This window comes from Polypterus senegalus, chromosome 10 (genome assembly GCF_016835505.1).
Source record: "Polypterus senegalus isolate Bchr_013 chromosome 10, ASM1683550v1, whole genome shotgun sequence".
NCBI classification, from domain to species: Eukaryota; Metazoa; Chordata; class Cladistia; order Polypteriformes; family Polypteridae; genus Polypterus; species Polypterus senegalus.
In genome coordinates, this window is record NC_053163.1 from 20,481,449 (window position 1) to 20,502,789 (window position 21,341).

Sequence of the window (21,341 nt, forward strand, 5' to 3'; positions counted from 1 at the left end):
ATATTACTACTGCAGTTGTGATTTCTGTTAAATAATTTATTGATTGATTCTCATAATAAGCTGTAATCAAAGGTTTACAAAGTAGTCAGTTGCCAGCATTAAAAACATTAGCTTGCCCAACAACCATGAAATTGAATATAATTTGGAATTGTAAATGAATGGATGGATGGATAGAAGATTCACCTTATGTTGAATGTGTCAAACGTCTGTGGTTTTGCTTTCTTTCAGGTATTCAAGGTGTTTTAGAGAAATGGTCCATGTGAAACAGGGCATCATGAACTCAGACCATTGTTTGACGATCCTGGGAGCTATAAAGATGAACGGTTATGAAAATGAAAGCAGGAGGCTACCACAAAGTTCCAGATATTGCGAGGAGGAAGACACAAAAATGAACATCATACACGTCCCACAGGACGCCGTATATTATGGACCGACTTTCCTCAAAGAGCCAATCAGGGAGCAGGGATCTGTTCGCATTAAAGAAGAGGTCAGTGACCAAATGTCTGTCCACCTGATGGGAGACATCAGGGAGCTGGAATTTTCTCAGATCAAAGAGGAGGTCTTTGACATGGACATTTTTTCACATATTAAGTCGGAGGTTTGCTCCACAGAGGTCGTAATTGAAGATGTCTCCACGATGGAGGAAAGGCCGTCTGGCTACTTGGGTGGCAGATGGTCGGCGGCTAGGAATGAAAGCAAGAACATGTTTAAAAATCGGGAACTACCTGAAAGGATGTTTAAAACTCTAAAGAAACCGGTGTCTTGTGCCCAATGCGGGAAGACCTACAGTCAGTTATCTTCCCTGAAAAGACACCAGAGATCTCATGCAAAGGTGAAACTGTACGGCTGCAAGGAGTGTGGGAAAAAGTTTCGGTTGCTGGGAAAACTTAAGCAGCACAAGTTGGTTCACCAAGGGTCCAAACAATACAGCTGTCACGAATGTGGTCAAGTGTGCGGCGATTTGGCCTCCCTAAGTGAACACCAGAGGTCTCACGCTGGCGAGCAACCCTACAGCTGCATAAATTGTGGGAAGACATTTAAACAAGAAACCAATATGAAAGTCGGCCAAAGAGTTCACACTGGAGAGAAACCGTTCAGCTGCCCAGAATGTGGGAAGATCTTCCCTTTTTACGATGACTTTAAATTTCACCAGAGAGTTCACAACGGTGCCAAGAAATCGTACATTTGCACCGAGTGCTGGAAGACCTTCCATTACTTAGCAAACCTTCAAACACACCAGCAAGTTTTCTTCAATGAGAAGCCATACAAGTGTTCTGAATGTGGGAAGTCTTTCAAGCATCGAGACAGCTTCAAAGCCCACCGGCTGACGCACACAAACGAGAAACCGTACAGCTGCGCAGAATGTGGCCGCTGTTTCAGTTGGAAAAATAACCTTAAAAGACACCAAAAGATTCACACTGGGGAGAAACCGCACAGATGTGCCGACTGTGGGAAATCCTTCCAACTGTTAGACTACCTAAAAAGTCACCTGAGAGTCCACACGGGTGAAAAACCGTACAGTTGTATGGAGTGCGGGAAGGCATTCAGCATTCTGAACAACTTTAAGAGACATCAGAGGATTCACAGTGGGGAGAAACCATACAGTTGTACGGACTGTGGGAAAAGCTTCAATTTGCAAAGAAGCCTAAGGACTCACCAGATAATTCACACTGGAGAAAAGCCGTACATGTGCGCCGACTGCGGCAAGACCTTTACTGTTAAGTACAGCCTTAAAAAGCACCAGAGGATTCACAGTGGCGAGAAACCCTACATCTGTAATGACTGCGGAAAAGCCTTTTATCTCTTATACAACCTTAAGGTTCACCAGAGGATTCATACTGGTGAAAAGCCATACAGTTGTACTGAATGTGCCATGTCCTTTATTTGTCAAAGCAACCTCAAACGGCACCAGAAAATCCATACTGGTCAAAAGAAGAAACGCTGAAATGTCTAAAGTGCCCCTGACCACCGTATGCATTAGGGTGAAATCTCCGCTACACACCTCAGTGAGGTCGTTTGGGACACTGCATTATTATGCAATGTTTCACGCTGGCCCTGGCGAGCCATAAGACAAGTCCACAAAATGTGAAATATGTTATCATGGAACCGCAGCACATGCAGGGCCTATCAAAGGCATTCGCCTTCTTGGAAGTTTTTTTTTTTTTTTAATATATTTTCTTGTTATACACGGAGAACTGAATTTGGCAGTTTGACACTGATCAGCAGTCCCTGTGATGTCAAAGTGAAAACAGATCACTTTAAAGTCAGGTCAAGTCCTGCTCTGGTATAGCGTGTTACAACACCCGCCATATGACAGAATACTTCAGGATCCCCCTCAGGTAGACATGTGGTCCGGTCCCACCCTCTGGAAATGACTGTCTATCTGCCACAGCCAGGTGTTACAGTTGTGCTTGAAAGTTTGTGAACCCTTTAGAATTTTCTATATTTTTGCATAAATATGACCTAAAACATCAAGTCCTAAAAGTAGATAAAGAGAAACCAGTTAAACAAATGAGACATAATATTATACTTGGTCATTTATTTATTAAGGAAAATGATCGAATGTTACATATTTGTGAGTGGCAAAAGTATGTGAACCTTTGCTTTCAGTATCTGGTGTGACTCCCCTTTGCAGCAATAACTGTAACTAAATGTTTCTGGTAACTGTTGATCATTCCTGCACACCGCCCATTCCTCCGTACAGAATAGCTTCAACTCTGGGATGTTGGTGGGTTTCCTCACGTGAACTGCTCGCTTCAGGTCCTTCCACAACATTTCGATTGGATTAAGGTCAGGACTTTGACTTGGCCATTCCCAAACATTCACTTTATTCTTCTTTAACCATTCTTTAGTAGAACGACTTGTGTGCTTAGGGTCGTTGTCTTGCTGCATGACCCACCTTCTCTTGAGATTCAGTTTATGGACAGATGTTCTGACATTTTCCTTTAGAATTCTCTGATATAATTCAGAATTCATTGTTCCATCAATGAAGGCAAACCATCCTGGCCCAGATGCAGCAAAACAGGCCCAAACCATGATACTACCACCGCCATGTTTCACAGATGGGATAAGGTTCTTATGCTGGAATGCAGTGTTTTCCTTTCTCCAAACATAACGCTTTTCATTTAAACCCAAAAGTTCTACTTTGGTCTCATCCGTCCACAAAACATTCTTCCAATAGCCTTCTGGTTTGTCCACGTGATCTTTAGAAAACATGCAGACGAGCAGCAATGTTTTTTTTGGAGAGCAGTGGCTTTCTCCTTGCAACCCTGCCATGCACACCATTGTTGTTCAGTGTTCTCCTGATGGTGGACTCATGAACATGAACATTAGCCAATATGAGAGAGCCCTTCAGTTGCTTAGAAGTTACCCTGGGGTCCTTTGTGACCTAGCCAACTATTACACACCTTGCTCTTGGAATGATCTTTGTTGGTCGACCACTCCTGGTGAGGATAACAATGGTCTTGAATTTCCTCCATTTGAACACAATCTGTCTGACTGTGGATTGATGGAGTCCAAACTCTTTAGAGATGGTTTTGTAACCTTTTCCAGCCTGATGAGCATCAACAATTCTTTTTGTGAGGTCCTCAGAAATCTCCTTTGTTCGTGCCATGATACACTTCCACAAACATGTGTTGTGAAGAGCAGACTTTCATTGATCCCTGTTCTTTAAATAACACAGGGTGCCCACTCACACCTGATTGTCATCCCATTGATTGAAAACACCGGACTCAAATTTCACCTTCAAACTAACTGCAAATCCTAGTGGTTCACATACTTTTGCCACTCACAAATATGTAACATTCGAGTATTTTCCTCAATAAATAAATGACCAAGTATAATATTTTTGTCTCATTTGTTTAACTGGTTTCTTTTTATCTACGTTTAGGACAATCTGATGATGTTTTAGGTCATATTTATGCAGAAATATAGAAAATTCTAAAGGGTTCACAAACCTTCAAGCACAACTGTACGTGGTGGTCCCCTTGGCCTGGTCCAATTGCTCGGGTCCTCAACAATGAGGATCCTGTGAGGGGGATCACCCTCTGTGAATCGCGCCACATGGCCGTAACTGACGTTCCCTCACAATCTGCCTTATTCGGGACTCCAGTGAGCAACCGCTCATTCAACACAAAGGCAAACTGGCGGTATCCAAGGATTCTCCGAAGAGACACAGTACCGAGGTACAGCAAAGTGGTCTAAATTAATTATAAATCTATCACATTAGCATTTATTTTCATTTATATTTATTTGCTGGGCAGACACTTTAATCCGAAAGGGACTTACAACAGAGGAAAAACATAATCGAGTAACATTAGGCCATGGTCTTTTTGTTCAGCAAGTGTAGTAGGACTGCTAACAAAAGTTGATCGCCACAAGTGAAAAGATGTAATAACGAATACATTTACAATCATAGATTAACAATTGATAAATCAATTAAAATAAACGTAACAACAAATCAACTAACAATATGAAAGATCACAGAGCAAATTCTTTTTTTTTTTTTAATCAATTAGATATTCGCCCCTAAATCATCAATGGTGCGGCCCACTGGTTTTAGAAGTCCCACTTTTAGTTCAACAGAGATCACCTGTCCAGGGTTTCAGTTGATTGCCATCTAAACGCACTCCGGTATCTGGAAGGTCCAATTTGTGGTGAGTCAGTACGGTGGACTAATGTCTACGATGAAGATACTAAGGACATTACACGCAATTCCATGAAAAGGTGATTGAAACGCACAAGTTAAAGGATGGGGACAAGAAAATACCCAAGTCACCGAATACCCTTTGGAGTGCAGCTAAATCAAACGTTAATAAATAAATAGAGTGTGACTTAGCTGTCTAAAAACAAAAAACTGAATGATCATACAAGAAGATGACCAAAAAAGGAGGCAACCAAGAGATCAATGAGAATTCTGAATGAGTTACAAGCTACACTGACCAAGAGAGGAGGGACTGCGCAGACAACTACTGATGCCCAAATGCGTCACCATTCACCCCGTCAAAAAAATTGAATAAATGCGTGTGGCGTCTCAGCAGAAGGTACATGGGAGACTCGGAAGTCAGCTGGAAGAATGTTCTATGGTCTGATCAGATGGTCTGTGGTCATCAGACTAAAAGCCCTGTTTAAACTCAAAAACACGCCATCTTCCATCATGGAGCAGAGTGGTGGTAGCATCAGGCTGTGGAGATGTTCCTCTGCAGCAGGCATTGGAAGGGTTGCAAATGTAGAGGGAATGTGAGTGCAGCAAAAATGAGCAAATTTCTGGACGAAAAGCTGATGCAGTCTGTAAGAATGTCAGAAGATCTGTTTGCTATCATGACAATGACCAAAAGCATAAAGCCAGAGCTACACAGGAAAGGCTGAAATGAACAGTTTTAATGTCCCAGAGTAAGTAAGAGTTCAGGTCTTCATCCATTAGAGAATTTCTGATTGGACTTGATAAAGGCTGTTCACTCACAACTTCCTGTGCAATCTGATGCGTTTTGCAAAGAAGAATGAGGAGGAAAATGGCCACAACCAGATGTGCAAAGCTGATAAAGACCTAAGTACACAGACCCAAGGCTGTCATGGCTGCCAAAGTGACCTGAAGGGGGTGAATCCTTATGCTTGGCCTGCTCATTTGTCTTCATTGGGTATGTTAGGCCACCATATTAACTCCCCACAAGCTGGACCTTCTAGATGTGGTGGATTTATAACAAAATGAATTGAAACCTCACCCAGGTGGTCTCCATTGAACTGATTCTGTGACTGCTAAAACCAGTTGGCTGCACCAGTGAGGATTTAGGGGTGTCATATTAAATGCTTATGTGATTTGTTTTTTTGTGTTTTATATTTGTAATTAATTTACAGCACTTTGCAGAGGGTTGTTTTAACATCTTTTTCTGTGGATCAGTGCAAAGAAAAAAAAAAAATCCATTGTATGGTAGAAGGAAAATGTGGACGTGAGCAGCAGTAGGCCATGCGCCCTCAGAACCAAGTTACCCAAACTATTCTCTAACATTTCAATAATTATTTACCACTCTGCTGCTGATCTTTCGGATCACAAAATAAGTCATTCTGATAGCAATTGATGAGAAGAATTCCTAATTAATTGCAGAATTACAATATTTGAGAGTTCCTCTAGAGCAGGGGTGCCCAAGACGTTCATCGCGATTAACCGGTAGATCGCGTTGCATTCAAAAAAATTTTTTTAAACATTAGTCTATCATATATCCTCTCTATGGCATTTGCCACTTGATTGACATGCAGGGCGGCCAGTCTGTGATCTCTTTTCTTCTAACACACTGGTCATCCCGCACGCACGATCAAACGCGCAAGCTACTGCAAAACTCCGGCTATCTAAGTGATCTAGTTAGCCTTCTAATTTATATCGACTAAAGAAGGGATTTAAAAAGAAATTTGTTTGGGGAGGGTATGGGCTGGATGTGGAATTGGAAGAGGATTTTTTTCTCTCACAATGTCACAATCGAAGTACGTTTGTCTGATCTGTCAATCTATCATTGCTATTCCAAAGAAGGAAAATGTGGAAAGGCACTTTCGAACTGTTCATAAAAACTACGAAACTGACTTCCTTCCAAAAGGCGATCTGAGAAAGAGAAAAGAGAGGGAACTAAAATCGCAGTTAATCGGACAGCTGTCATTTTTCACTCAGTTGAATTCAAAAGCAAAGGCAGACACACCGAAGCATCGTTCTGGGTGAGTCACTCGATCATTAAGCAGAAGAAGTCCTTCCAAGAGCTACCTCCTTGACAGCATTATTCGGCTCTACTTATTTATGCGAGTTAGCCTTTTCCCACATGAAGATTATTAAATCTTAAATACTGTAGTGACCATAAATGTATTGAATTGTTATTGTGCCATAAAGGTTATTCAGTTATGCAAGGTATGCTAACATATAATTTTATGTATAAAGTATACTTAGTATATATATCTATCTATATCTATCTCTATATCTATATATCTATATCTATCTATATATCTATCTATATATATATAAAATATATATATCGATAGATAGATGGATATTTTTAATGTAGGTAGATCATTTCGACCTGGTCATTTTGAAAGTAACGCACAAGCCGAAAAAGTCTGGGCACCCCTGCTCTAGAGTGCCTCTTCGTCTTGCACGATTTGGCACAAAAACGAATCCACACATTGTCATCTCATAACAGGTTTAAGAGTTGAGTTTGGTATTTTTCCATCCAGCTGTTTTAGCTGTAGACTGTCCTCAAGAAACTAGGACACAAACACACACACTAACACCCATCATCGAGATATACTGTATATACTCACGTATAAGTCGGGTCTTGAAACGTGAACAATCGATCATAAAATCAGACCCTGACTTATCTGCCCGTTCAAAAATACAACACATTATTTTTTTTACATCTTCTTGCCTCCTCCAATCTTGCATCAGTTACTCAGATGTATTGAATTTTGTTACAGCAGAACAGTTACCAATTTCTTTCGCTACTTCAATGATGTTTAATTTAAAGCCAGCTTCATATTTTCTTCTGATTGAACGCTCCATTGTAGATAAGGGATGCTCTTACGATAAAGGTGTATGAGGGTGTGAGATACAAAAAACACAAATCAGTGCAAACGTCACTTCGGAATAGTTCGGGTCTTACCGTGTGGTCACGTAGGTACGATACATAAAAAAAAAAAAAGGCAGTGTGCTCCGTGGTTACTCTCTCAGGTGGGCTTTAGCATATCATAATCTCTTGGACCAATAGCGTGAGTTTTCCATATTCGACTTATACGACCGACATTATAAAATACCAAATTATATGGTAAAAGCAAGTCCCGACTTATCCATAGGAGAACTTATCCGCGAGTATATACGGTAGATGTTTTTGGTATCAGGGGACCCTAAAACGTAGAGATACATCGGAAAACGGAGACTGAATTTTTTTTTACAGATTTAAAAGTTTCACAAGGGCACAAAGCAATAAATTGTCAAAACTTCCAAGGGGGTGAACACGGTTCTCAGGTGCTGTTTCATGATTCAAATAAAGAACCCAGGAAGCACAGTGGGATGGTGGCTGGCACTCTCGGGTGTTTGGGCTCCAGTTCTATTCTGTACTGGAAGGCCTTCTGTGCTGGTGATTAACATGACGTTCCTCCTGGGTCTCTGGATTATCTTTCCATAGTTCAAAGACATGCATTTGACCGGCCGGAAACTCTAAACACATCCAATGTGGCTGTGTGATTTGATAAAGTGGCACTTTATGCAGGATTAGTTCCCACTTTATTGGGTACAAGTGCATGAAGTACCATACAGTTCACTAAACACACATAATGCCCTCATAATCTGGTGCCAATCCATATAGTAACACCAAGCAATAGAAATAACCCCCTAAGTGTCTACAGCAGAGTGTCACCCATCTGTCCACATCCCAACTTAGTCGAGAAGCGAGAGCCTATCCTGGCAGCACTGGGCAAGGACCAACACCATACAGAGTACTTTCATACGCAAACCCACCTTCCATCGTACAAGTGCAGTCATTCCTGATCCATATGTCTTTACGACGTGAAGAGAAAACAGGAATACATGGAGAAGACACATGGAGGGTGGTGACTGCAGACTCAACACAGATGAATGACTCCAGGATCTGTCACTGGTGCCACCATAATGCCAATCAGCAGATTCATTCATTGTAATTGTGCCCTACTCTTATATGGTGGCTTTGTTTTACACAACTCAATCAAACTTTTGGATCATATACAGTAAAACTTTTGAAGAAATATCTAGCGATTAATGTTTGTGACCTCAGTAACAATAATAAATGCAGAATCGTCTCTCTTTTTAAGGTACTAACTTCAACTTACTGGCTTGGCATTACATAAACGTTCATTGGTGCAAGTCATAAATGGTAGCCAGTACCCCTTATGGTGAAAGTGAACCTGTTGTACCAGAAATTATGTTCTTATAAGTCACCTACTGTAAAAGAACACACATTTTATAAGTGAGCTTCGTATAGAGCTTGTATATGTCATTACGCTCAATGTGTTTAGGAGCTGGGCACACGTAAAACGTGAATCCTTCCACTGCAGTGTTTTGTTCAGTTTTTGAAAATTATGTAAATAGCAGGGCAGCCTTAGTGTACTGCTACATGATGTAAACTTTGTAAATAGTTACTGTGATTATAAAACTCTTTTACTCACGATCTTGGGATGGCTCGCATTAAATGCTGACAAATTGCACTTCATTTTAGGACAATCTGAAAATTACGTTGGCGAAAATATGTTTCTTCATTTGCTACAGTTGATATCTGATATCGGCTTCAGATATTCAAGTGGAGAATTTACCATTCCTTTGTGTTTCCATTTGAACACATCAACTTTTGAATACATGGCAAAATCAGAAAGTAAAGGCAATTTGAAGATTATGTGGTCACCAAAATGGATAGAAGGTGACGCAATTCAACACGGTCATGATGGCTTATGGGTAACTCGAATACACAGATTGCAGTGCTCTGCCATTAGTCTGATTAAAGCCAAGACCAAATGAAACATGAGCACTCCAACTGCAGGGCTGCACAACACGTCTAAGTGAGACTTCTTTGGGCAGAGGGGAGTGGAACCTGCTGAAATTCACCACGGCTCAAGTATGGAAGTGAACACTGCAGGACTTGACAAAAAGAAGAACAAGGGTGACGAACGAAGCTCGATCTGGTCGACCATCAACATTGGTCACACAAGCCCACTTTGTCATGGTGAATGCCTTCATCTGAAATAGCCAACAGATTATATTGTTTTGTGTTTCTGTCCATTTGGAGATTATCTATGGATCTGCATATGAAATAGCTACATGATGACTTGGTGTTCAGTAAAGTTTGCACAAGATGGGTACCCAAAGAGCTTACTGATCTGCACAAGCCAACATCCCACCGCAGATCTCTGGTCACATCCTCTTCTTTTACAGATTATTAATCATCCATATCAAAAAGACTTCGCCTGAGCTTGTGCCATTCACTGCCATACTGTCACATCTAAAAATAAATCATAACACTGAATCTACTTCCTTTTCATTTAGTTTGGTTGATTCCTTATTTATGCTCAAATTTCATGCGGTTTTTAATTATTTGCACATTTATTTATGTATGTCCAAAATATTCCTCCATAGATTGCACTTTTCACCCAATCCATTCATTACCAGGCTGTATTGGAAGCAAAGAAAAAGATTCTTTTGTGATGTTGGGTGTGTGAGGAGTTTGCCAGTATATCAAAAAAATGTAATATAAATTAACTTCCACAACCACGGAAAAACAGCAGCAATCAAATAAAAATCAATTAACAAACAATCTTGAACTCTCTTTACAACTCTACAAAGGTGTGGGGGATCCTTTAGACCACAATGCAAAAAAGGGGCGCAACGTTTATGCAAAAATAGGATAGTCACGTACATAAAACGTGTTTAAGTTTAAATTAAATTGACTTTATTTAATGGGTATTGGGAAAAATTGGAATATGATGTTTTGAGGAGTTAAAGATTATGAATGACTAGTTGTACCCCGTGGCTGTGACCACATAATAATGAAACAGGACAAACTTTAAAAAAATCTAAATTTCAACTCCTAAGATCTCATGGTTTGGGAGATTTTGTGACTCAGTGGGATTTGGCTTTATATATAGACATATCTCTCTCTCTCTCTCTCTCTCTATATATATATATATATGTCTATATTTATCTATATCTATATATACAGTATATATATATCTCTATATCTATGTCTATGTCTATATGTATATCTATATCTATCTATATCTATATATATATCTATCTATCTATATATATATCTATATATATATATATATCTATATATATATCTATCTATATATATATCTATATATATATATATATATCTATCTATATATATATATCTATATATATATATATATATATATATCTATAAATATCCATCCATCCATCGATCCTCTTCCGCTTATCCGGGGTCGGGTCGCGGGGGCAGCAGCTTAAGCAGAGAGGCCCAGACTTCCCTCTCTCCGGCCACTTCTTCCAGCTCTTCCGGGAGAATCCCAAGGCGTTCCCAGGCCAGCCAGGAGACATAGTCCCTCCAGCGTATCCTGGGTCTTCCCCGGGGCCTCCTCCCGGTTGGACGTGCCCGGAACACCTCACCAGGAGGCATCCTGATCAGATGCCTGAGCCACCTCATCTGACTCCTCTCAATACGGTGGAGTAGCGGCTCTACTCTAAGCACCTCCTGGATGACTATATATATATATATATATATATATATATATATATATATATATATATATATATATATATATATGTGTGTATATACTCAGCAAAAAACAGAAACGTCCTCTGACTTTCAACTGTTTTTACTTTCAGTAAACTTAATGTGTAAATATTTGTATGAACACTAAAAGAGTCAACACCATAAGACATAAACTAAAATGTTTCACAATGTGTCCCTGAATGAAGGGAGGCTCAAAATCAAAAGTACCAGTCAGTATCTGGTGTGGCCACCAGCTGCTTGAAGTACTGCAGTGCATCTCCTCCTCATGGACTGGACCAGATTTGTCAGTTCTTGCTGTGAGATGTTACCCCACTCTTCCACGAAGGCACCTGCAAGTTCCTGGACATTTCTGGGGGGAATGGCCCTAGCCATCGATCCAAATTGATCCCGCTCCAGGGTACAGGCCTCGGTGTAACGCTCATTCCTTCGACGATAAACACGAATCCATCCATCACCCCTGGTGAGACAAAACCGTGACTCATCTGTGAAGAGCACTTTTTGCCACTCCTGTCTGGTCCAGCGAAGGTGGGTTTGTGCCCATAGGTGGCGTTGTTGCTGGTGATGTTTGGTAAGGACCTGCCTTACAACAGGCCTACAAGCCCTCAGTCCAGCCTCTCTCAGCCTATTGCGGACAGTCTGAGCACTGATGGAGGGATTGTGTGTTCCTGGTGTGACTCGGGCAGTTGTTGTGGCCATCCTGTACCTGTCACGCAGGTGTGATATTCGGATGTACCGATCCTGTGCAGGTGTTGTTACACGTGGTCTTCCACTGCGAGGATGATCAGCTGTCCTTCCTGTCTCCCTGTAGCGCTGTCTTAGGCGTCTCACAGTGCGGACATGGCAATTTATTGCCCTAGCCACATCAGCAGTCCTCATGCCTCCCTGCAGCATACCTAATGCACGTTCACGCAGATGAGCAGGGACCCTGGGCATCTTTCTTTGGGTCTTTTCACAGTCGGTAGACAAGTCTCTTTAGTGTCCTGTGTTTTTAGAACTGTGACCTTAAATGCCTACTTTCTGTAAGCTGTTAAGGTCTTAACGACCATTCCACAGGTGCATGTTAATTAATTGATTATGGTTAATTGAACATGCATGGAAAACATTGTTTAAACCGTTTACAATGAAGATCTGTAAAGTTATTTGGATTTTTAAAACATTATTGTTGAAATACACAGTCCTGAAAAAGGGACGTTTCTTTTTTTGCTGAGTATATATATATATGTCTATATATCTATATATATATCTACACTGTGAGTGGAAAAAAACACACCAAAATGTTTTTCATCACATCTTCAACAATAGTCGGCCGATTTTGATAAAATTTGGAACATTGTATAAACTTGTGAGTAATTAATACAAGTGTTGTTGGAAAACATATTACATACACTTTGTATCAAACATTAAGTAAATCAGCCGATTATTGTTGAAGATGTGATGAAAAACATTTTGGTGTGTTTTTTTTCCACTCACAGTGTATATATCTATATCTCTCTCTCTCTCTCTCTCTCTCTCTCTCTCTCTCTCTCTCTCTCTCTCTCTCTCTCTCTATATATATATATATATATATATATATATATCTCTATATATATATACATATATATATATATATATGTCTGTATATGTATATATGTATCTATATATGTCTATATATATATCTATATGTCTATATATATATATATATATATATCTATATCTCTATATATATATATATATATATATCTCTATATCTCTATATATATATATATATATATATCTCTATATCTCTATATATATATATATCTCTATATATATATATATATATATATATATATATATATATATATATATATATATATATATATATCTATGTCTATATCTATATATATCTATCTTTCTATGCATATACAGTGCATCCAGAAAGTATTTACAGCGCATCACTTTTTCCACATTTTGTTATGTTGTTGCCTTATTCCAAAATGGATTAAATTCATTTTTTTAGCCTCAGAATTCTACACACAACACCCCATAATGACAACGTCCAAAAGTTTACTTGAGATTTTTGCAAATTTATTAAAACTAAAACAAAATGAGAAAGCACATGTACATAAGTATTCACAGCCTTTGCCATGAAGCTCAAATTGAGCTCAGGTGCATCCTGTTTCCCCTGATCATCCTTGAGATGTTTCTGCAGCTTAATTGGAGTCCACCTGTGGTAAATTCAGTTGATTGGACATGATTTGGAAAGGCACACACCTGTCTATAGAAGGTCCCACAGTTGACAGTTCATGTCAGAGCACAAACCAAGCATGAAGTCAAAGGAATTGTCTGTAGACCTCAGAGACAGGATTGTCTCGAGGCACAAATCTGGGGAAGGTTACAGAAAAATTTCTGCTGCTTTGAAGGTCCCAATGAGCACAGTGGCCTCCATCATCCATAAGTGGAAGAAGTTTGAAACCACCAGGACTCTTCCTAGAGCTGGCTGGCCATCTAAACTGAGCGATCGGGGGAGAAGGGCCTTAGTCAGGGAGGTGACCAAGAACCCAATGGTCACTCTGTCAGAGCTCCAGAGGTCCTCTGTGGAGAGAGGAGAACCTTCCAGAAGGACAACCATCTCTGCAGCAATCCACCAATCAGGCCTGTATGGTAGAGTGGCCAGACGGAAGCCACTCCTTAGTAAAAGGCACATGGCAGCCCGCCTGGAGTTTGCCAAAAGGCACCTGAAGGACTCTCAGACCATGAGAAACAAAATTCTCTGGTCTGATGAGACAAAGATTGAACTCTTTGGTGTGAATGCCAGGCGCCACGTTTGAGGAAACCAGGCACCGCCATCACCAGGCCAATACCATCCCTACAGTGAAGCATGGTGGTGGCAGCATCATGCTGTGGGGATGTTTTTCAGCGGCAGGAACTGGGAGACTAGTCAGGATAAAGGGAAAGATGACTGCAGCAATGTACAGAGACATCCTGGATGAAAACCTGCTCCAGAGCGCTCTTGACCTCAGACTGGGGCGACGGTTCATCTTTCAGCAGGACAACGACCCTAAGCACACAGCCAAGATATCAAAGGAGTGGCTTCAGGACAACTCTGTGAATGTCCTTGAGTGGCCCAGCCAGAGCCCAGACTTGAATCGATTGAACATCTCTGGAGAGATCTTAAAATGGCTGTGCACCGACGCTTCCCATCCAACCTGATGGAGCTTGAGAGGTGCTGCAAAGAGGAATGGGCAAAACTGGCCAAGGATAGGTGTGCCAAGCTTGTGGCATCATATTCAAAAAGACTTGAGGCTGTAATTGCTGCCAAAGGTGCATCGACAAAGTATTGAGCAAAGGCTGTGAATACTTATGTACATGTGATTTCTCAGTTTTTATTTTTAATAAATTTGCAAAAACCTCAAGTAAACTTTTTCATGTTGTCATTATGGGGTGTTGTGTGTAGAATTCTGAGGAAAAAAAGGAATTTAATCCATTTTGGAATAAGGCTGTAACATAAACAAATGTGGAAAAAGTGATGCGCTGTGAATACTTTCCGAAAGCTCTCTCTCTCTCTCATTATATCTATCTATATATATATATATATATATATATATATATATATATATATATATATATATATGCATGAAGTCAAAGGAATTGTCTATAGACCTCCGAGACAGGATTGTCTCAAGGCACAAATCTGGGAAGGTTACAGAAAAATTGCTGCTGCTTTGAAGATCTATATATATATCTATATCTATATCTATATATATATATATATATATATATATATAGAGAGAGAGAGAGAGAGAGAGAGAGAGAGAGAGAGAGAGAGAGAGAGAGAGAGAGACTCTGAGACTGATTACGCTTCTTTGAAAAGAGAATAATTTAATGGCTTTGTTTCCACATCACTTTATCGCATTAATTTGAGATCTTCCAGATTTTTCTCAATATAACTAGAAAAAAAAGCACCATGATACAAAAAACATGATCATTCTAGGCTAAATCAGATGCATACAGTAATGTAAACCTGATTTTGTAAACATTTATTCCAGTGTAGTTTTACAACTGGGTTCGGTTAAAGTCGTTTTTAGCGGAGGACGACTGTAAATTCAGTATCATCCGAAACGCTGACGTCGGTAACTTTTCACAGACTGTGCATTCTCTTTTCTGTGTAAAATAACCCTGGGTTAACTAGTCTCGAATTTACAGAGGTCCTGTGGTAATAATTAGTGTACCCACTGCCTGAAATGGAAGAAAAAAAAAATCAAATAAGTGTCGGTGTCCTCCTCGTTCTTTTTAACTCGGAAGTCGGTGCTGGGAATGGCGTCACACCCGAGTTGATCACGTTCCAGTAACGCTGCTTTCCATTTAGTTTGGAAGTCAGATGTCGGTGCTGGGAATGATATAACGCTCACATTGACGACGTTCTAGTAAAACATTTGGAAAATCAATATGGATGCACCCAGGAAAGCCTTTGTTGTGTTTGCTCCATCATAAAAAACAGCAGTTGATAACAACGCATTACCTTGTATTTTGTGTATGCAAACACTGTAGTAACACGTCCACAGATAGAAGTTGGACGGCACTGTGTGTACAACTGATTTAAGGACACGAATAAACAGAAGTGCTAATAAAAACAGTAGAATGGTACAGCTTTCGCTAAAGTTCACATTGTATGTCGCTTTTTTAGATTGACATCTTGATCTGAAGTCAAAGAAACTGAAACTTGACAAGGGTTTCTGAGATGGAAATCTGAGTTAGTGCGACATTCCAGTTAAAAATTCCAACTAGGAACTGCAAATTTATTAAAAATAAAAAAATTGAGAAAGCACATGTACATAAGTATTCACAGCCTTTGCCATGAAACTCAAAATTGAGCTCAGGTGCATCCTGTTTCCCCTGATCATCCTTGAGATGTTTCTGCAGCTTAATTGGAGTCCACCTGTGGTAAATTCAGTTGATTGGACATGATTTGGAAAGACACACACCTGTCTATTGAAGGTCCCACAGTTGACAGTTCATGTCAGAGCACAAACCAAGCATGAAGTCAAAGGAATTGTCTGTAGACCTCAGAGACAGGATTGTCTCGAGGCACAAATCTGGGGAAGGTTACAGAAAAATTTCTACTGCTTTGAAGGTCCCAATGAGCACAGTGACCTCTATCATCCGTAAGTGGAAGAAGTTTGAAACCACCAGGACTCTTCCTAGAGCTGGCTGGCCATCAAAACTGAGCGATCGGGGGAGAAGGGCCTTAGTCAGGGAGGTGACCAAGAACCCAATGGTCACTCTGTCAGAGCTCCAGAGGTCCTCTGTGGAGAGAGGAGAACCTTCCAGAAGGACAACCATCTCTGCAGCAATCCACCAATCAGGCCTGTATGTATGGCCACTCCTTAGTAAAAGGCACATGGCAGCCCGCCTGGAGTTTGCCAAAAGGCACCTGAAGGACTCTCAGACCATGAGAAACAAAATCTGAGTTAGTGCGACATTCCAGTTGAAAATTTCAAGTAGGAACTCAGAAATTCTGACTTCCCACTTCAAATGGAAAGCAGCATAAAACATTTGGAAAAACAATATGGACACTTCCAGGAAAACCATTGGTGTGTTTGATCCATTGGAAAAAATGGCATTTGATAACACACCACACAGCTCTTCGTGCATCCAAACATAGCAGCATGTCCACAGACAAAAGTTGGGCAGCACTGTGTGTGTGTGTGACTGATTTAATGAGACACGGACAGAAGGGCTAATGAACAGTATACTACCACATTTTTCAATAAAAGGTCACCATTTTGGATTTACGTCATAATCTGAAGTTAAACAAATTTGGACTTGATAGACCAGACCCAAGTTTCTGAGTCTGTGGTGGGTTGGCACCCTGCCCAGGATTGGTTCCTGCCTTGTGCCCTGTGTTGGCTGGAATTGGCTCCAGCAGACCCCCCCGTGACCCTGTGTTCGGATTCAGCAGGTTGGAAAATGAATGGATGGATGGAAGTTTCTGAGTTGGAAATTTGACCTAAGGGGAAATTGAGTTGAAAATCCCAAGTAGTAATAATAATAATAATTCTTTGCATTTATATAGTGCTTTTCTCACTACTCAAAGTGCTTCCGATTGCCAGTGCAGATCCCTAGCCTCACAGCCACTCCACTAGTAACCTGGAAATGGCTTCTAACTTCAAATGGAATGCAGCATTAAATCCCCTTGGAGGTTAGAAGGCATAATTCAGATATGCAACTGATATGGATTATTCCAGAAATTTTTACTCAACAGTATCTAAGGGAAGAAAAAAATCCTGTGTTTTGCCCATTTTGATTATACAACTGGACAACAAACATGTAGACCATGTGACATAAGCAATGTGAAATTCGCTCCCTCGAGGTGGACGTTTCTCACATTGGTTACAATTGAACAGCATTGCTCACTATTGGCTTCAATTGTAGCAATCTATTTTTTTACACAATCCACACAAAAACACATTAAAAACTTGACTCCACACCACTACAAAGCACACGAGGTACGTCATTTTGGGTGAACTGCTCCTTTAAGAATGCTCAACAAAGGCATGGATGATGGGAACACTTAGTAAAACAATAGAAAAGGCGAGATGGAAAAACCAATTCAGGTATGACAGAACTCCAGATAGAAGTATACTTGAAAAGGTAAAATTCCACATTTTTAATAACAAAGGGATCTGAATTTACATAAACCAAACTTTGTGCATCCGTCACTCCAATCAGAAATTTTCCAATTCAGAAATGCTGTAAAGCACCATCAGGGAACAACACCCGCCACAATGGCCGTGACCATCTTTTATTTAAAATAAGCCCACATTACCTCTGTATGTGGTCTTGGAGATGGGCTCGTTGCTGCTTTCAGGGTACAGTCATGCGCCAATTTATGGCCAACAAAGTGAAGGTCATTTGAATATATGGATGAGAGCAACAGGAAAACAATAAAATGTCAAAACAAGCCGCAGTAATAAATCTTTTGTTATTAATATTATTTCACAGGGTCTCATGTTTTCTGTCACTTGGAGGGCCCTTTAAGGTTTGTTCTGCTCCAAGTAGATCATGTTTGTTAAATTTGGCCCACATCCACTTCCTTACACCAATGTTTCTCAACCATTAAGGTCCCACTGTGGTATAGCGGGTAAGCGGCTTCAAAAAAAAAAAAGTGGCCAGGTTTTAACCTGTATAGCCGTGTCGTTATCCGTGGACGCAATTGCACGACCGAGGGGAGTTAATGAGGTAGTCGGAGCGAGTCGCACCTGCACGTGTGGATGTGATTGTTCGATTGCCTCATTGTCTTCCTATGGTGTGTGATTAAGGCGCTGCGCCCACAGAGGCATGCATATACAGGAGCCGGTCATAAAATTAGAATATCATGACAAAGTTGATTAATTTCAGTAATTCCATTCAAAAAGTGAAACTTATATATTAGATTCATTCATTACACACAGACTGATGTATTTCAAATGTTTATTTCTTTTAATTTTGATGATTATAACTGACAACTAATGAAAGTCCCAAATTCAGTATCTCGGAAAATTAGAATATTGTGAAAAGGTTCAATATTGAAGACACCTGGTGCCACACTCTAATCAGCTAATTAACTCAAAACACCTGCAAAAGCCTTTAAATGGTCTCTCAGTCTAGTCCTGTAGGCCGCACAATCACGGGGAAGACTGCTGACTTGACAGTTGTCCAAAAGACGACCATTGACACCTTGCACAAGGAGGGCAAGACACAAAAGGTCATTGCTAAAGAGGCTGGCTGTTCACAGAGCTCTGTGTCCAAGCACATTAATAGAGAGGCGAAGGGAAGGACAAGATGTGGTAGAAAAAGTGTACAAGCAATAGGGATAACCGCACCCTGGAGAGGATTGTGAAACAAAACCCATTGAAAACTGTGGGGAGATTCACAAAGAGTGGACTGCAGCTGGAGTCAGTGCTTCAAGAACCACCAGGCACAGACGTATGCAAGACATGGGTTTCAGCTGTCGCATTCCTTGTGTCAAGCCACTCTTGAACAAGAGACCGCGTCAGAAGCGTCTCGCCTGGGCTAAAGAAGGACTGGACTGCTGCTGAGTGGTCCAAAGTTATGTTCTCTGATGAAAGTAAATTTTGCATTTCCTTTGGAAATCAAGGTCCCAGAGTCTGGAGGAAGAGAGGAGAGGCACAGAATCCACGTTGCTTGAGGTCCAGTGTAAAGTTTCCACAGTCAGTGATGGTTTGGGGTGCCATGTCATCTGCTGGTGTTGGTCCATTGTGTTTTCTGAGGTCCAAGGTCAACGCAGCCGTCTACCAGGAAGTTTTAGAGCACTTCATGCTTCCTGCTGCTGACGAACTTTATGGAGATGCAGATTTCATTTTCCAACAGGACCTGGCACCTGCACACAGTGCCAAAGCTACCAGTACCTGGTTTAAGGACCATGGTATCCCTGTTCTTGATTGGCCAGCAAACTCGCCTGACCTTAACCCCATAGAAAATCTATGGGGTATTGTGAAGAGGAAGATGCAATACGCCAGACCCAACAATTCAGAAGAGCTGAAGGCCACTATCAGAGCAACATGGGCTCTCATAACACCTGAGCAGTGCCACAGACTGATCGACTCCATGCCACGCCGCATTGCTGCAGTAATCCAGGCCAAAGGAGCCCCAACTAAATATTGAGTGCTGTACATGCTCATACTTTTCATGTTCATACCTTTCAGTGGGCCAACATTTCTAAAAATCCTTTTTGCATTGGTCTTAATTGATATTCTAATTTTCCGAGATACTGAATTTGGGACTTTCATTAGTTGTCAGTTATAATCATCAAAATTAAAAGAAATAAACATTTGAAATACATCAGGCTGAATGAATTTAATATACAAATTTCACTTTTTGAATGGAATTACTGAAATAAATCAACTTTGTCATGATATTCTAATTTTATGACCAGCACCTGCATACGGGTCGACACCAGGAAAGGCGATAGAAATGGAAAGATATAGATAGATGGATCGAGGAAAACAGAAAGCATGAGGTGAAAGGACGAAAAACAGCAGTCATGAAGTTACGATTTGGCCACCTGGAAAGTGGAGACACCACGAGGTGGGGCCCCGCTAAGGAGTGTATAGTCGGTTGCACTCTGGGGGGCTAGTTCACACCACTGAAAGATCGAGTGAGTGGGGTGAGCAGGGCAAGTGTCCTCCAGGGGGATCTGAGGAGCGACTGCGGGAGTGCAAAGGATGAAGGGAGGAGAGCCGACCTCGGACAGTCTGGCAGTGACTTCTGTAAGGAGGCCAAGACGGAGGTTGGCCGAAGGAGTTCGTGGCTGTTAGGTCTCTGCCGGCTGAGGGAGCAATGGGTGAGCCGGCGAGAGAAGGACGGAGGTGGGTCGGTGAATAACGACAGAGACTGCTTTTTAACTTCTGCACATTTTAACCTCAGATTTTAAAGGATTTATTCATTGATGATTTTTACCCCACTGCACACTTGGTTTAATGGAATATTTAATTAAACTTTGTTTTGATTATTGTTTTAATAAAAGCATTTTATGGATATATCCCCTGGCTTCATTTGAGAATTGGGTTCAGGGCCCCCATAAGGAGGTTGGGAGCATGGAGCGAACCTGCATCGCCACACCCACACCCCAGTTTTGCCTTTTTAAATGTGTTGACAACCAGCTAGCAGCAAATGCAAATTGCCCCATTGGTGATACTAGCGCAATTGGTGGTCTCCCTTGATAAAACATGTCACACGTCGCTTCCCACTACTTAGACTACCCCACTCGCAAACCAATGAGAGCAAACCGTGACCCACATTCAGCAAGCCAGGTTGTGTGGTAGAATTAAAATTTGGAAAATATCTCTATTATAAAAAAAAAAACCCTTGGAAGGTTGGAAGGAGATGAGATGTGATTTTCTCAGAAAGACACTTTCATGTTCGGTGAGACGAGTCTTTATGCCAAGAGATTTAACTACGCCCGGGGCCGGAAATAAAAGACAAAGAGTTGATGACAAAGTAGAACGTCGTAAAGAATTAAAAAACGTTTGCGCGGTACACAGGCAAAGCAGGATAGAGATAATGGAAGTATGAAAATTCGAAGGTCTCAAAAAAAGGATAGTAAAG

At 40.8% G+C, this 21,341-nt stretch overlaps 1 protein-coding gene across 1 annotated transcript in view; it reads left to right on the forward strand.

Annotated features, from left to right (window-relative positions):
• The window catches only part of LOC120538128 (zinc finger protein 585A-like), a 38,591-nt gene extending 36,556 nt beyond the window's left edge, over nucleotides 1-2,035 (forward strand). The window contains exon 4 of the mRNA XM_039767562.1: nucleotides 229-2,035. Coding sequence (XP_039623496.1) covers nucleotides 229-1,945 — 1,717 coding nt within the window. The 3' untranslated portion in view covers nucleotides 1,946-2,035. The remainder of the gene's footprint in view (nucleotides 1-228) is intronic.
• The last annotated feature ends 19,306 nt before the right edge of the window (nucleotides 2,036-21,341 follow it).